Source organism: Cervus canadensis, chromosome 7, assembly GCF_019320065.1.
Source record: "Cervus canadensis isolate Bull #8, Minnesota chromosome 7, ASM1932006v1, whole genome shotgun sequence".
NCBI lineage: Eukaryota > Metazoa > Chordata > Mammalia > Artiodactyla > Cervidae > Cervus > Cervus canadensis.
Genome location: NC_057392.1, coordinates 42,626,724 through 42,644,644, shown reverse-complemented (window position 1 = coordinate 42,644,644; position 17,921 = coordinate 42,626,724). Strand labels below are relative to the sequence as shown.

The following is a 17,921-nucleotide window of genomic DNA, read 5'->3' as shown; positions in this document are numbered from 1 at the left end:
GCTACTTTTCCCCCCTCGAGGATTACTTTTTTGTGTATATATATTTAAAATATATTTTATGACTTTAAAGGCACTTTTAAAAGTATCATAACTTTCTCCTAGAAAGACTAAGTAAAGTTAAGTTACCAACGCTTTCTGCTTTGATGGATTTTAGTTCTCAGTCTATATCCAGGACTCATTTTAGATTTTCCTTCAGGCAAGAACACTTTAATATTTACTCTTCTTGAATATTCTTTGGAACCCTAGTCCCTCAAAACCAGTTTATGAGAAGAGGACTCTTTGACATATATGTGTGTGTATGTGTGTGTTTAAAACTAATTCATTGAATGGGCTGGCCTAAGGATATTATCAAGGAATAGGTTATTTTCTCAACCACTGTTCTTTGAACTCTTTGTTATATGGAATCTCAGCCAGATTCTGTAGCTATTTAGGCACTTTCAAGTGTTTACAGTTTTATTTTCAGGTTTTAATTTGTTCTAAATTAGAGCATTAATCTCATTTCCAGTTCAATGCTTCTTTCCTCCCACTCATTTTAAGTGCAGATGCTCTTATTTAAGAACCTTGACACAGGCTCTGAAACTTGTAACATGTGGGAAGGGATGGGGGGGCATAATCAAAGGAAAGGTCTCACTGCCCAGTGCCACTTCACATCATGGGCTTTATTCTGTGTATCCGGCAGCAATGCAGGTTTGGTTCTTGCAAGCTGGCCCTGGTGCAACGTGCCCTGCAACCAGCTATAGTGGTATAGCTGCCTCTATCTAGATTTTGAAGGATGAAATGGCCCGGAGTCTTGAGCACGTGCAACCCGAGGAGAGGACTGCTGCAGTGGGAGGCCCACCATGGAGTCCCCACTAGGACAGTGCCTAGTGGGGGCAGGGCCATTCCCTGTGACCCCCAGATCTATAGATATAGACTATCTACTCGTGTGCCGTTTTGTCACTATGGGTGTGCCTCTGGCTAAAACCTACATAGAGTATGCTTTAAAACCTACTTATAAAGGTGTTGATCTCCTCTGGAGCCTGTGATTTTCACAGAATCTTTGAATACATTCATACTTGCTTAGAAATATGTAATAAAAGACCTGAGGTGAAAAAATTTGTCTGTGGGAGTATCTCTGTGGTAACAACATACCAAATATCACCCTTAACCCTTTCAGGAAGTCATCTGAAAGCAGTACACATTTTTAAAAATTTAATCAGAAAAAAGTTGTAAACACATTTTGAAATCTCTTCATTATGTTAAGGCTGTTATTGCCGTGACTATGCCTCTTCTGAAAGCCCAAAGTCATCATTGATCAAAATTAGTGACACGTAGTAATAGGACACATCAATATTATCTGCCTCCTCATGGGACACACTGGAAAAGACACATTATTCCTGGAATATTCTTATCAGAAATGTCTTCCTTGAATTTAACTGTAGGGAAACATCAGGCAAACCTTAATTGGGAGACATTCTACAAACTATTTGGCCTGGACTTTTCAAAAACATCAAGTTATAAAAACAAAGACTGAGGAGCTGATTCTAATTAAAGCAGGCTAAAGAGGCATGACAACCAAATGTACCACCTTACTCTAGATTGAATTAGAAAAGGAACATAATTGGAACAATTGGTAAAATTTAAATAAGGTGTGTAGATTAGATACAGTGTTGTACTAATGTTAATTTTCTGAATAGAAACTAATGTATCTGGAGATTGGTCTCCCTTTCAGTGCTTGGAAAACCCATCCAGCATTCAGATTGTCTCAGATAGTTTACCATTACCAGCAATCTGCAGTGAATTACCTTGTGCATGTGTATTTTCATATTGTTGATGACATTTCTTCAGAGTAAATTCCTAGACATGAGATTTCAGAAGGTAAGTACATATATATAGCTCTATTGGATTCCAGATTGCTCTTCAGAAGGGTCCAGCCAAGTTGCAGTCTCACTAGTCTGTTACCCCTCAGCCACTGACAGAGGAAGTTGTTAAAAACTAAATTCAGTTTAAAACAAAATTTAAAAATCATTTAAAACTTTTGAGAGGATCTAATGCATTGGTGTTTATGATAACTATAAATAGGATAACTCCCAGTGTTTGGAGTGTGCGTCAGAGCCATAGTCCCCAAGACCCAAACCAAAGACCCTATTGAATGAGTTGCTGCCAAGTGACTTAGTGATCTCACATAATTAAGTTTCAACTTCACCAGAAGTGTCAATCCAGGTACAGTGTTAGTGTTGGTCATAGCATAGACACTTCCCTGTTCAGCTAAAAGTTTATTAAGAGCCGTCTTATTATCAAGAGCCAGAGAGTCTAAGTATTTTTGTTGGATAGCTAGTGCTTTTGCAATAGAATCTGCAGTGTTCCCTAAGAGTTGAGGAACTGTTCCTGATCATATTCTTCTTTGTTTTAACTTCTAATCAGGGAAGTAGGGCCCTGCCAAAGGAAGCAGTTTTTGAATTGTGAATGCCTCCTGTTAAGCCTTTTCTAGAACAGTTATGGGTCACAGTTAGAAAACCTAAGAGGCATATTCCATATGAGCCATGTAGGCTCATATAGGAGCCATATAGGCATTCATAGACCCAAGAAGAATGATAACCACCACAGACAAAGACAAGACCTGTTGGGGCACAACCATTCCTATTAAGCAAGTACTGATAATAGATTCATTCACAGGATTGTTGCATTTACCTGTTCAGGTAAATTTACCAGTCAGGTTTTTAGTGCATGTGGAAAGAGACTCTTCCATCCTGAATACTAAAGGTTCTCTCTTCTTAGTAATGGCTTGGGAGATACAGATGAGGATGTTAATCTTTCCAGGCCAATGTCAGAGTGAAATTAGGAAAGAAAAGGAGAAAGGGTTTCATGTTTTGCTAAAGCAAGACTTGAATCTGGTGTCTGGGTGAAAGCAGTAGACATTGATGTCAATGACTTTTCTTACTCATTGTTTTGTTTTCTGTGTTGTATGGGACCAGATGTCAGGTGGTCTTCCTTAGCTGTGAGACTTACTCAAGAGTCAATACTTTGTATAGTTTTGGCACAATGTCATGATCAGGAGCACTTGGTAACATCCCTTCTCACAGGGCTCAAGGGGTGCCTTTGTTTTTAGTGATAGCTACAAAGATGCAAGGACTTCCCTGGTGGCTCAGACAGTAAAGAATCTGCCTGAAATGTGGGAGACCTGGGTTCAATCCCTGGGTTGGGAAGATCCCCTGGAGGAGGGCATGGCAACCCACTCCAGTATTCTTACCTGGAGAGTCCCCATGGACAGAGGAGCCTTGGAGGACTATAGTCCATAGGGTCACAAAGAGTTGGACACGACTGAGTGGCTAAGCATAGCATAGCACAGCAGAAAGGTGCAAATGTAATTTTTCTCTCTTTAATGATCCTCTTTTTTTTTTTAACCAAAGATAATGACAGTATCACAGTAAAACTAATTTGTTTGCGTTAAACTTGATCTGATTATTTAAGTGCAGCAAGAATAGTGATTAACCATGCAGGTCCTTTTTTAATACTGCTTTGCTGTAACGTTGTAAACAAGGTACCAGGTTGAGAAGTAGAGTGAACTTCATCTATACTTGCCATAGTCTTTATAGATTCTGCTGCCTTTGTATGAAAGTTACATAGGTCATTTCTCCGTTACTCAGGTTCAATATCTTTAGTGTGAGCCTCAATTTGATGACAGAGGTTTTAGAAAGTAAGTGAACAGCAGTAAGAAAATTGTTTACTTGTTACCTATTTCTTATTGGGGTCCCAGAGGATTGTCATACACAATTTTAAGATAATGACTAGAATTATCAGTTAGGATTATATTAGGTTATACCAAGTTTTCAGGAACTTCACACAGTTTCTGGAACACTTATATACTTATACAAATACAACATAAAGAAGGCTTACTACTACTTCTTATTTGATAATGTTTCCCATGTGATGTACTATCAAACAAGCCTAACGTCTTTGTTCCAGAGGCCCTCTGGAAAATTTCAAAGTTAGTTTGTGGTCAAAAGACTTCATTTAAAATTTGATTTGGGGAAGTTTGTTGAAGACATCAAATTGTTTGGACACTTGCCTAAGTAGGATCACAGGTCAGTATGAAACAATACTTGTCTATTTAGCAGATGAGGAAAAATTAAGTATTAGTTTTATATAAGTACACTATTGATAGTAAAACTTGATTTTTAAAACCCTTATAATTATTCAGTTTTAGCCAGCTTGATTACATGTGGTAAAATCTTATCTCTCTTCAGCTTTTTGTATAACTTTAGTTTATCCTTCATAACCAGAAGCTCTAATTCAGACAAAATTACTCTCATTTCCTTTAACAAAATGCATCTTTATTACCCATGCCTTTTCTTAGCCAAGAACACATCCTGCTTTCCTTGTGTAGGGAGATGTTTCCTTTGTTGTTTCTTGTAGCTTTAGTTACTTGTATTAGAATTTGTAACCTTTGAAAACCTTAAGTTCTGGTGAAAATTTAGAAACTAAACAATTGTGGACTCCCTGTTACACTAGGATTCTGCAGCTTGGCAAATCATAAAGAGTTTATAACTTCTAGAAACATATGCTTTCTCATAGAAAAATTTCTCAGCATGGCACTGTTGACTGAAAAAAAAAAAAAAAGCACAATATGAGAGCTGTGAGTTAAGGTTTATTTGGGACAAAATGAGAAGTATAGCCCAGAAGACAGTATTTCAGATAGCTGAGAAACTGCTCGAATGAGGTAGAGGGGAAGGTCAGTGTTACATATGATTTTAGTGAAGAGGGTACGTGCAGTCAAGCACACATTTTGGCAGAGGCTTGCTGCTAGTCATGAGGAGCAAGTGTAATCGTTAATGATTTTAGTGCTTTTCTAGGTAGGAGGAGTTGTAAGAATTGGGCCCATAAACTCTTCTATCTGAAGATGTTCTGCCTGTTTTCCCCAGAGCACTGCATGCCTGGGAAATTCCTGATTTCTCCACCCTGAACTCCTTTCAGGGAGTGTTGAAGGTCACATGTATAGCTCAGGATTTAATCCTTGTGGGGGTAGATGGAAAGTGCCTATATTTGGCATCACCAAACACGCTTACTAATAATCCCAAGTTTTATCGCTAGTTTTGCAATAATAGGAAGCCAAAAGTAGATAAACCTACATAAAGTAATCTTTCACCTATTGTGTCTTACTTGGAATGATCTAAATGTTCAATAGATTTCCATTACTTAACCTAGTCTTGGCAAAACTTTAGAGTTTTACACTAAAAATTCAAGAAGCTTGTTTGAAAACTTTACCTAGAAAACTTTTAATTGTCCTTTTGTTTATTTAATTTACTTGTTTTAAACCAGCGGCCCTCAACTGTTTCAGCACCAGGGACTGGTTTTGTGGAAGACAATTTTTTTATAGACCAAGGTGGGTGATGGGGGAGGTTTGGGGATGATTTAGGTGCATTATATTTATTGTACACTTTATTTCTATTATTATTACTCAGCTTCACTGCAGATCATCAAGCATTAGATCTTAGAGTTTGAGAACCCCTTCTCTAAACAATTATATTTAGATTATACTAAACATTTTACCATGCCAAATTATTTTTCTTACTGACAAATTTGTCAGCTTAAGTAGAATAAAAGTATTATAATAATACTGATAATTCTTAAGACAGCTCTGTTTTAATTAAATCAATAAGCTTAAATTAGCTTTTATTTATTATAGATTACCTTAGATAACATAATCTTGAAAAGCATCTGAGTTAGTTATATTCTTTAGAACTTTGGAATAGCGAATCCTTAAAACTTGTCTTTAAACTAAAAATATAGAGCTTTTATTGTAGTCAATACTATACTTCCAAAAATTTTTTAAAAAGGATTACACTTCTGAGGAAGATTTTTAACTCTATTTAGGTTATATATTTAATCTGGACTTGATATCATGAGTTTAGCACAAGTGATGCCATTTGGAGCCTCTGGTATTTCTCTTTGAAAAGCAGATTTTCACTTTTACTATCCAGATAGATGAAAAATTATGTCTTGGTATGGTTTTAATATGCATTTTTATGAATGTGCAAGATGGTAAAAATTTTTTTCCAATTTTGAGGATTATTTAAAGAAATATATCTGAATTATCTGGTTATGTCTTCTCCTTATGTTTCTACGAAGTTTTAGTCTTTCTCCTCTTTTTTAAAGCATCTTAGAATCTTGTCTTTTTAAAACTGATTAGGGTTCCAGCCATTCGTTTGACATGTATATTTCATAAATTTTCTCAAAACTTACCAATTGTGTTTTAACTTTATTGCATTATTTTTGCCATGCAGAATTTTCTTTTCATTAATTTTTTTTAGCAATCTTTTTAATTTTTGCTTCTCAATTATAGTTGGAAAGTTTTTCATACAGTGAGATTAAAGAGGTATTCACATATTTTCTTCTAATATTCATAAGTTTGCATTTAGATTCCTGATGCATTTAGAATTTAGTTTTGTGTATCGTGTTAAGCCTGGATCCAGTTTTATTTCTCAGTGACTCTGATTTATAAAAGAGTTTATCTTTGTCCCAGTGATTTGAGATGCCACCATCATATGTTATATATCCGTATGTAATTAAGTCTATTTCTGGACTTTCTATTTTATTTACTATTCTTTCTGTCAATTAATGAGCCAGCACCATGCTTTTATTTATAAAGGCTTTGTAGTGTCTTTTAATGTCTGGTAGGGTAACTTCTGTCTTAGAATTTTTCAGTATTTTCCTGGCTATTCTTGCATGCTTGCCTATATGAAACTTAAAGTGCTTTTTGATATTTTATTGAAATTGGGTTGAAATTTAATAGGACTGGTTTGTCAGGAATTTTAAAATATATTCGTCATACAGATTCTTAGGAGTTTTAGTTTTCTTCCTACAAATATTGTACATTTCTTGTTAAATTTATTTTTATTATATTTAATCATTATTCTGTTTTAAATTGATGGTTGTCTTCTGTGTTTTCTACATAGTTATTATTTGAGTATGTAAAGGCTATTGAGCTTTATGTATTTTTTATCCATACTTTTGTTGTTTAAATTACTTATTGTTTACCATTGAATCAATTATCATTGATTCTCAAAGATTTTCCAGGTATTGTCATATCATTTGCAAATAGAGATATTTTACTTTTCCCCTAACGATTCTTGTGCTTCTGACAGATTTCTTTTGTCTAATTGAATTAGCTATTAATAATAGCACTATAGGTAATGGTAGTAGATAGTGGTAACAGAGATAGTGGACATTTTTGCTTTATGATCCTAGTGGAAATGCATCTGCTACCGTAATAAGATACTGGCTTCAGGATTATGATGTGTGTTTGTGTGAAAAGTGAAAGTCACTTGGTCATGTCCGACTCTTTGCGACCCCATGGACTATACAATCCATGGAATTCTCCAGGCCAGAATGCTGGAGCGGGTAGTCATTCCCTTCTCCAGGGGATCTTCTCAACCCAAGGTTTGAACCCAGGTCTCCCTCATTGCAGGCAGATTCTTTACCATTTGAGCTGCCAGGGAAGCCCCATGTGTGTGTATGTGTGTGTGATTATTTTAGGAAAATGTCCATTAATTGCAATTTTCTCAAATATTTTGTATCAGGAATGGGTATTAAATTTTGTTAAAGGGTTTTTCAGCATCAATGGAGATAGTCTTAGGTTTTTTTTTCCCCTGTTAAATCTGTTAGCATGTTATATTAGTAAGATTTCCTACTACTGAATCAGTTTTATATTCCAGAATAAATTTCAGTTGGCTGTGGTATATTATTTTTTACATGATGCTGGATTCTATCTGCTAATATTTAATATGGCATACTTTTACAGGTATACTTTTACATTGTTACCCATAAATAATATTAGTCTGTAGTTTTCATGCATGTGTTCATGTGTGTGTTTGCACTATCTTTACTCAAGTTTTGATATCATTGTTTGGTATCAGACTTGCTTCATGAAAAACAGGAAGATTTTTCCTTATTTTCAGTACTTTGGAACTGGTTAAAGTTTTGATATGATTACCTTATGAAACAATCTTGGATTGTGCCTTTTAGTGGGATTAGTTTTTTGACCAGCTTCTCTGTTTTATTTTTTCAGAAATCAGTCTCTTTAAACTTTCTACATCTAGTGGGGTCAGTTTTGGTAACCTTTCCAAATGAAATTATTTATTTCATCTGGAGTTTCAAATATATTTTCATAGAGATCTGTAAATAAGCCTGTTAGGAATTTAAAATATTTCTTCCATTTTTCTTTTTTGATTTGTTACTTTGTAAATTTCTACTTTCTTTACTTTCTTTTTTTTCCTTGATCAGATCAACTTGTGGTCTATTATGTAAATTGAAAAAATCAAATATTTTGTTTTACTGATGAGGTCTGTTAAAAAAAAATCTACCTCATTCATTCCTTATTTTTGAATTTTATTACTTCCCACTGCTTTCGTTTTACTTTGTCATACTTTTTCTAGTTACTTTGTTGAACTAGAAATTTAATTTATTGACATTTATGTTTTTATTGATAAATAAAATGCTGCATTTAAAATTTTGATACTATAAATTTAGTACTGTGAATTTTCCTATGGTCACTTATTTTAAATGTAGCCAGAGATCTGATATTTAAGGCTTTCATTATTTTCTTTATAGGAATTATGGAATTTGCATATTTTCCCTTTATGGCTGGGTGGAAGTTCTTTTTTTGTCGTTAGTAATTTCTAGTTTTATTGCATTGTAATCTAAGTGTGTTTTATAACATTTCTCCATTATGAAATTCACTAACAGTTTGTTTCCTAATATAGAATATGGTCAATACAAACTGGATAGATATATTCTCTATAATAAAAATAAAATGAGATATTTTCACAAAATCTACCTTATTATGTTAATTATGTCCTATTCATTCCCCAATGCCAGTACTTCATCTTTCTTTGAATTATTTATTAAAGTCTACCAGTTGTTGGTGTACTTCTCTCTTTGTCTCCTTGCATCTCTTCCAGTGTTTGCTGATTGGTTGTTATTTAGAGTGTAACTATTCATAGTAAATATGACTGATAGATAATTATCTTTATTGTGCTTTTGGTTTTGAGCATTAAATTATACCCTTCTTGGAGTGCCCCTCACTGCTTTCTTCTTGTTTCCCTTTGCCTGGAAATTCCTTTTCCCATCCCTTTATTTTTAGTCTTCTTGAATCTCTTTGGTTTAGATGTGCTTTTTGTGTACCACATTGAGTTGTAGTAGTGTTTTGCTTTCTGATACAAATTAAAAATCTTTTTCTGTGTGTGTGTGCTTTGAAAATTTAAAATGTAATTCCTCATTTTAATTTTTTAATAATTAAAAATAACAAATGAACATCTGAAGATATTTTTAATAGATAATGTAATTCTGCTCACACTGATACGGATGTCTGGTGTAAATTCTCTCAAATTATTTTATAATTATGTATTATGTAACGTTTGCTATGTTTCTTTAAGGGTACTCTTTGGTACTTTATTTTTAAATTTAGAAAGGTGTATATTTTTGTTTTATTGGGTACCTTTTATTATCTGGTTTGTTAAGATTTTAATTGTATTCCATAATTCCTATCTATTGCTTTAACAGCAGTCACTGACATTGAACTTACTTTAGCTTTCTTTTACCCTCTACCTTTTCCTTCCATTTTCAAAGTGCATTATTTCTACCTTATCTCAAAATATAAATTTTGTACATTAATTTTTCACCTTTGTCTCCTTGTAGGGGTAGGAATGGAAGATTAATATAACCTACATTTTTAGTTATTCAGATTTTTACCATCATTCTTACTGCTGAGGTGTTCCTTCCTCTCTTTGAACAGATGAAACGTATCCTCTAGTAGATTTAGATTTCATGAGGAGGGCTTATATAATGTAGAATTCTCCAAGTTCTTGTATGTTTAAAATCGTTTTTTCATAACCTCAGTATTTGAAGCACATCTTGGTTGGACGGCCTATACTTTCTTTTATTGGGTTTTTTGAAAATGTTATCTCTTTGCTTTGTATGCTGTTTTTGAGATTTCTGATGGGAGTATGATTCTTTTGCCCTTCCAGATATGTAGGCCTTGAGGTTTATTTTCCATATCTTTGAAGTTTGATAGTTTTACTAGGTGTTTTAACTCTTTCTTTGGAACAAAGTACTTAAGTTAGTGTCTTAAAAGCAACTAGTATTATGTATTATCTCAGAGTTTCTCCAAGTCATGAACTTGGGAGTAACTTTCCTCATAGCTCTGGTTTGAGTTTCTCATAGGGTTGTAGTCATCTGAAGGATTGACTTAGATCTGCTTTTAAGATAACTCACACACATGCTGGCAATTTGGTGTTCAATTCTACACATGAGCTTCTCCATAGAGCTTCATGACACCCTTATGCCTTGATGCTTGACTTCCCTTAGAGTGATTGACCCAAGAGAGAGCAAAATGGAAGCTGCAGTGTCTTTTATGGCCTAGCCTCAGTTTTTTAATTGTGGATGAGACGCTAAATTGGTCCTTGTTCTTTCTTCACTAGAAATAGAAATTTCTTGGCTTCCATAATTTTTATGGAAAATTAAGTTTTCCTCATCCTGTTCATCTTCTCTTGATCATATTTCAGTTACATATATGTTTGACTATTCAGGGTGTAGAATCTATTATTTTACTATGAAGAGCACTGATATTTTATCAGTCAGTTAGCTTGGTTGAGCTCAAACTTTTCTAGGCAATAGCTCAAATCTCTGTTCAGTTGTGTAGACTTTTACCTGGCTGCTTGGAGTCTGCATACACTTGCATAGTTTTGATGTCAGCTAGATATTTGAGCAGAATTTATATGAAAAATTTTTGGTTCTCCTCTGTATCTCTCAGTTCTGAATTCTCTCGCTTCATTTTGTATCTCTTGTAGTTACTCTGAGCTCTGTTTCACATTCTATCGGTAAACTCTAGTTTTCCATTTAAGGATTCTGTCTTAGTGAGGCCTTCCCTGATGATGCTATTTAAAAATTGCAGAGCCACTCATACATTTCTGGTGCTTCATTTTTTTTTTTTAACACAACTGTTACCTATCAACAGTTAACACAGTATGTGTTTTAACGTTTTTTTAATTTTCTGATTTCCCCAATTAGAATGTAAGTCCTTTGAGAGTCGATATACTTTCCTCTTGTTCAGTGCTATTTATTCAGTTCCTAGAAAAGCTCGATTGATGCTTAATAAATACTTCATTAATGAATGAATCAATGCATTAATTAATTTCATTCCTATCTCTTGTATAGTACTCGAAAGGCAGTGGATGAGGAAGAGGAAGCAGTTGAAGAGCGTCGAAATATGCGAACTATTTGGGTGACAGGCAGAAAAGGTTTAAGTGAAAGGGAAGCAGCAACCCTTATAGTAGAAGAAGCCAGAATGATTCTGCAGCAGGACTTAGTTGAAATGGGACTGCAATGGAATCTACATTCCTTTTTGAATTCTGATACACACTCATTGACCAGCAGTGAGTCAGAAGTAAAAGAACACAAACTTATATCTCAAACTAAGAGTTCTTATAAAAGATTAACATCAAAGAAAAAAAGTGACACAATATTTAGTGATTCTGTTAATCACTTACCAGATACCATGCAAGATTTAGATAAAAGTAGAGAGCATACAGATTCCTTTTATTGTAAATTTCAGGATGGGCATCAAGAGTGTCATCATTCCATTTCCAGAGCCAAAAAACAGGCTTCTTTGAGTATTAAGAAAGGAAAGCTAGGAATGTCTCTGAATAAGGGGAAAGCAAGCACTTCGAAAGTTGTTCAGACTCTCTCATCAGGGAAAACAAAAAAAGAAGCTTTAAATTTTAGCTCAGAAAAGATGAGTACAACCTCTCAATCTTGGAAACATGGTAAGCATCAAAAACGATCCAGAGACAGTAGCCCTGTGAAAGACACAAAGATGCGTAGAATCAATTTACAAGAACGGACTATGTCTAATTCTATTCATTGTGAAGACTCTTTTACTTTAGATGAGACGAGTATGGAATTTAGAAGTCCAGAGCCATTTGCTAAAAACATATCTTTCTGTGCTGACAGAAGATATAACATAATACCATTTGCATCACAAACAGAACAAAGTTGTTCAAAGAACAATAAAATACCTAATGATATTCTTGGGGAACACTTTATTACAGGATCTCAGAGTAAACATGTGATTCAAGTCACTAGTGTGGTCAGTGAAAATGGAAGAGGATTAGCTGTTGAATCAGAAAAAAAAAATAAAGTGGTGACACAAAATGATTCAAAAATCCAGAATGTTTATGTGAAACACCATGATATCCATCCAGTTAACCAGTGCTTGGAGAAGCAGTTTAATAAAGAGACAAACACTCACACCAAACTGAATAAAACAATAGCAAAACAAATACCCTGTGAGACACACAGCAATTATATGAATAGAGACTCAAATGTTATTATGAAATGTGAAAGTACCAAGTTAAATGCTGAGGAAAATAAATCAAGTAATCTTAAGGCATCAGGAGATATCATAAGCAGCACTGAGACACCCAGTGAAGTACATCTACCAAGTGGAGCATTTGGTAAATTAGGAGGCCAGCCTGAGAATATTCTAAATACTCCTGGAGTACAAGGAAAAACAGATGCTTATGCAGCAGACAGAACTAAAAATAATCATATTTCTGACTTAGGTTTAGATCTCTGTGATCTTGAAGATAGTTTCTACCTGGATACTCAGTCAGAGAAAATAATTCAGCAGATAGCAACTGAAAATGCCAACCAAGAAGGACCCAAGGACACCAACCTGGCAACAGGGATGATTCAGAAGAACCTAGACAAACAGAGCTCAGTGAGCTCCTTTCAGAAAGAGACTCATGTTGCTTTTCCAAGTGAACAGCATTCACTAGGAATGACAGATCATTTGAAATGTAAGACTGTAGATGTAGTGAAGCAAAGCAGTGATTCGCATGAGGTCGATAACCTGACTCCAGAAAGCCCAATTTTTTATTCTCCAATACTAGTAGGGGAAAATGGCCCATGTTTTAAAGGCAGTGAACTTTCTGTTACTGACTCCCAATTAAATAGTTTTCTTCAAGGTTATCAAACACAAGAAGCTATGAAGCCAGTTATACCTGTGGTTCCTCAAAAGAGAACTCCTACTGATACAGAAGTAGAGTGTCTGCCAGTTCCTGAAACAAGTTTGAATTTGAGTGGTAGTTTACTGTTTGACAGTTTCAGTGAAGACTACCTTGTAAAAGAACAACGACCTGATGGACAAGAAAAAGAACACCTTCCTTCTGAAATAACATCAGTCCATTTTGATTATTCTCTGTGTCTACAACCAGAGGGCATAATTAAAAAACCAGATATGAATGAGAATCAAGATAATCAGCAGCCATTATCTTGTTTCAGTGATGAGTCTATTATATTTTCAGAAATTGATTCTGTCCAGATGGTTGCAGCTTTGGACAAGGTAGACATATTTCCTGTCCAAGAGAAACATAATACTGCAGAATCTCTAAAAATACTGAAACTGAGTGATCCAGTGACTGTAGGTAATGATTATTCCCAAAGAGAAGTAATTGGAGGAGATAAAGATAAAAGGTCTCAAAAATCCAAGTTAATTGGCACAAGACAAGATAATTCATTTCTGTGGTCAGGAGCATCATTTGATTTAAGTCCAGGATTGCAAAGGATTTTAGACCAAGTGTCTAGTCCTCTAGAAAATGAAAAGCTAAAATTAACTGCTACAGACTTGCCTGGTTTGAATGGAGAAAATGCAGAGGTAAATGACAGACATGAAGTGATTTCAAATATGGAGCCAAATCAAGTACAAGGAATTCCATTTTCCCCTAAAATTGTAGTAAGAGGCGGTATTGAGGCACTACAGAATGATGTTATTCATGGTGAAACCTCCCTCTTGCCTTGGAAAGAAAACAGTATAGTTCATGATAATGGACTCATTCCTCCTACACCTATTCCTTCTGATTCTAAGTTGGCATTTCCAGATATTCTTGGAACATCTGTGAAACTTAAGAAAATTAGTAATGGTTTTAAACTTGGTGAAAGTTCTTCGTTTGGCTCACCTTCCAATAATAAAAACCATGATTTACATCCAGGGAGTAGAAATGGTTTTAAAGATAACAGTTCTATTAGAGACACAAGTTTTTCACCGCAGTTACCGCAGAATGGGTCACAGTTAACTCTAGCCTCATGCAGTCCTGAAAGTTTGGCCATAATTGATGTAGCAAGTGACCAAACTCTCTTTCATACATTCATGAAGGAATGGCAAAGCAAAACTCGATTCTCCATCTCACTGGCTTGTGAAAAGATCAGTAATTTGACATCTTCTAAAAGTGCTGCTATTGGTGGTATGTTTAAGCAAGGTAAGATTTTTTTTTTAAATCTTTTACATTTGTATGTAAAATAGTGTGACTGAGACTTTGCAGAATTGGATATTAAATGTAATAAATTTGTTCAAAGTTTAATAAGTTTCTCCTGTGTAGGTTTACATGTAGAACAGCCTTACTCTTCAGAGCGACTAGGTTAATAATAATAGCCCTCTGGTATAAGAGATGGGGGACATCTGGACACGAGGGTAGGAGAGCTGAGCAGTGAGGCCAAGAGCTCAAAGCTGGTAGACTGAAAAAGTGCAGACCACTAGGACACTGTTCCTCTGGCTCTGATCTGTTGTTGTGCCTGGGGACTATCAGTCCTGTGTCTGCCTCCTTCCAAGGGGCCACAGAGCCCATCTGAACAGCCTTGCTATCGCAGCTCCACATAGGAGTTCCATACCAGTGTTGTCTCCCAAGACACTGACCCAGCAGCCGAGCTTATTGCTACTGGAGACACCACAGCTGGTGTGTCTGGTTCAGAGGCCAGAATTAGAGCAGTGTTTGACAGCTTAATGTTTGGCTGTGCCAGGAACCTGTCTCTCAAATAGCAGCTCGCTCTTCTGTGCCATTCTGGGCTTTGCCCTGTCTGACGCCATAGGGCTTTTCTGTTTGGTTGTCTTGCTCATCTCTTTATTTTGTGAGGCTCTGTGGAAGTTTCTCATACATATCTGCTGCTTTGGCTCTTGGTCATGCTTGGCGTCAGTGTGAAGTGTGCTGAGCTTTACCATTAAACACATTTCTCTTAAGAAATCATATATATATACATATATATGTAATAATCATATATATATAATATATTCATTTGAATATGTTTGTAAAGTTTAAGATGTATATTTTTAATATGGTTCAGCTTTTTTATGGCACCATAATGATATGGTTTTAATTAATTAAAATATAACTGATTTACAATATTGAATTAGTTTTGGGTATACAGTGATTTGGGTATATAGTGATTCAGTTTTTTATAGATTATACTCTATTTAATGTAATTGTAAAATAATGGTCCTATTTCCCTTTGCTGTATAGTATATTCTTAGAGCTGACTTATACATTGTAGTTTGTACTAATTAATCTTCTACTGCTATCTTGCCCCTCAAACCTCCTTTTCCTCAATCACTTATTTATTCTCTTTATCTGTGAGTCTGTTTATCTTTAGTTATATTCATTTGTTTAATTCTTTAGGTTCCACATATAAATGATAATATACAGTATTTGTCTTTCTGTCTGACTTATTTTACTCAGGTCCATTCATGTTGTTGCAAATGGCAGACGTGATGCTCATGAATTATTTTCTCTTAAACTGTAATATCTTTACTCACTTATGTCATAACAGGAGTACATAACAAATAGGCACTATATTTTCACAGTGTGTATTAGCTATGTTTTCCAAGACTTATCTCAAGTAGAATTTATACCTCCACTGATAGTCATGAATTCCATACTGCAGTGTTGACCACAAAGCCTCACAGGACTCTTCCAGGTTTTCAGAGAATTAAAACTTTTGGTCAAATAATACCATGTATTCCTGTCTTATTTCATGACAGTAATGATTCATTATTATGGGGGATAGCTGTAGTCAACTTGACAACATGTTGTGGAAATCAAAGATTTGATGAAATTTCTTAAATTTCTGTATTTATGAATGAATTTGTTCATAAAGTTCTAAGTATTTGATATTCAATTCAGGAAGCATATGTGTTAATGACAAGTTTTATGTACTTTGAGTGTTAATTAGCTCTTTCTGTTTTTCATACAACAAATAAAATTGAGTACATTTCCTGTGCTAGCAGTTAGAAAGATTAAAAACATTCACTTAAATTTAACGAATATGTACCAGTTATTTTCCAGATATTGGGGATATAATTGTAAATAAGATAGATTAGTTGTTGACCTAATATTTTTGACCAATGTCTTTGGAATGGAAGATGTATTATTTTAGGGAAAATGTTGACTGCATATACAAAATCATACCTAATTTTTTTTGTTTGTTTGTTTTTTTGTTTTTTTTTTTATTTTATTTTTTTTATTATTATTTTTTTTTTCCAGTGGGTTTTGTCATACATTGATATGAATCAGCCATGGATTTACATGTATTCCCAATCCCACATACCTAATTTTTAACTAAGAACTAAGACTCTTGGTTTCTCTAAGTGTTAAAAACTCTTGGAGTTTCTAAGTGTTAGAAGTTGCTGAGTTTGCTGTAAAATTTTTGTGGTGTGCAAGTGGTCTTTTATTTGAGTTATAAAAATTCTAAAGGCAGCTTTTGAAAAACTTGAAGTTAATTGTAAACTTAGTCATTATTACAGATCTCTTTTTAAGAAGTCTTTGGTAGATTTTTGATAGTGACAATTATCTTAATTGATGGAATGCCTAGAAAGATCTTATAAACATCTAAAAATGACTATTCATATAATGCAAATTGTAGGGGTCTGAAAAATTTGATTATCAAATGGTTTTTATTATCATATTTAATGTTCAATTTAATGTCTTTTAGAGATTTTTAACTATTCACTTTGAATTTACATAGTTAGTTTCCCTCAAGAAGCCTCTATTAGAGATGATGGATTTCCTGTTAAAGATTGTGATGACATGTTGGTGGTTGGGCTTGCAGTATGCTGGGGTGGAAAAGATGCTTACTATTTTTCACTGCAGAAGGAACAAAAGCATTCTGGTAAGTAATCACTATTTCTCTAAGTTATTATATAATTTTAATGCAACCTCTATGAGGATAGTCACATTTTTGTTGAAATAGTCTCCTGATACTTACCTAGACTTTATTTTTAGTAATAAGAAAAACTTTTTCATTTTTAAAAAAATCCTGGCTATTGTGTACATTATTTCACATATTAACTGGAATAATGTTTTAAGAAGCACCCACCAATACCCCCTTTGTCCCTTCTGCTTGTCACATGGAGCTATTAATACTATGTTTTCTCTTGGGGGGCACTGGAGCCTTAAGGACTTGCTGGCCACCTAGAAAATTTGTTTCTGAAGACTGGATCAAAGCAGTTTCTTTACAGGCTTTTTTCCTCCTGTTTGGTATATCTGGAACTCATTTAGAAGCAGTGATGAGCTAGACATCGACAGTAGTTGAATCACACAGCCTTTGGAGAAGGCTTATAGTTAAAAGGATGTTATCTAGAAATAATTTGTGAGCTGATTATGGTGGTTGGATACCTAGTTGATTATTAGGTTTTAGGAGCAGAATTAATAAGGAAACATTTTAAAAGATGCTGTATAATGTCTATTCCTGAGTAAGCATGAAATATTTTCAGTTGTTTTGTAGGAAAACATCTTACGGTGAGTAGTTACTTGAACTTCTTTTATTTTAGATGTAGTTTTATACATTCATACTAAACTTCTCTGTAATATTAGTTCCTTTTTAAAAGATTTACTTCCAAATAACTTTTTTTGTCATTTCAGTTCACATTCTGAGAAATGTAGATTTATTTTTAGAATCTTAATGAATTTAGAATTTTCTCCCACCTAATTAGAGCTCATTCCTATTGAGCTATTTCAAATCCTAAAAGATGATGCTGTGAAAGTGCTGCACTCAATATGTCAGCAAATTTGGAAAATTCAGCAGTGGCCACAGGACTGGAAAAGATCAGTTTTCGT

The 17,921-nt window shown here is 34.4% G+C and overlaps 1 protein-coding gene across 5 annotated transcripts in view; it reads left to right on the top strand.

Moving 5' to 3' along the window:
• POLQ (DNA polymerase theta) overlaps window positions 1-17,921 on the top strand; it is a 108,077-nt gene that overhangs the window by 47,302 nt on the left and 42,854 nt on the right. For all 5 annotated transcript variants that reach the window (XM_043473090.1, XM_043473091.1, XM_043473092.1 and 2 more), the window contains 2 exons: window positions 11,194-14,294; window positions 16,831-16,974. In XM_043473090.1, the coding sequence (XP_043329025.1) occupies window positions 11,194-14,294; window positions 16,831-16,974 (3,245 nt within the window). The remainder of the gene's footprint in view (window positions 1-11,193; window positions 14,295-16,830; window positions 16,975-17,921) is intronic.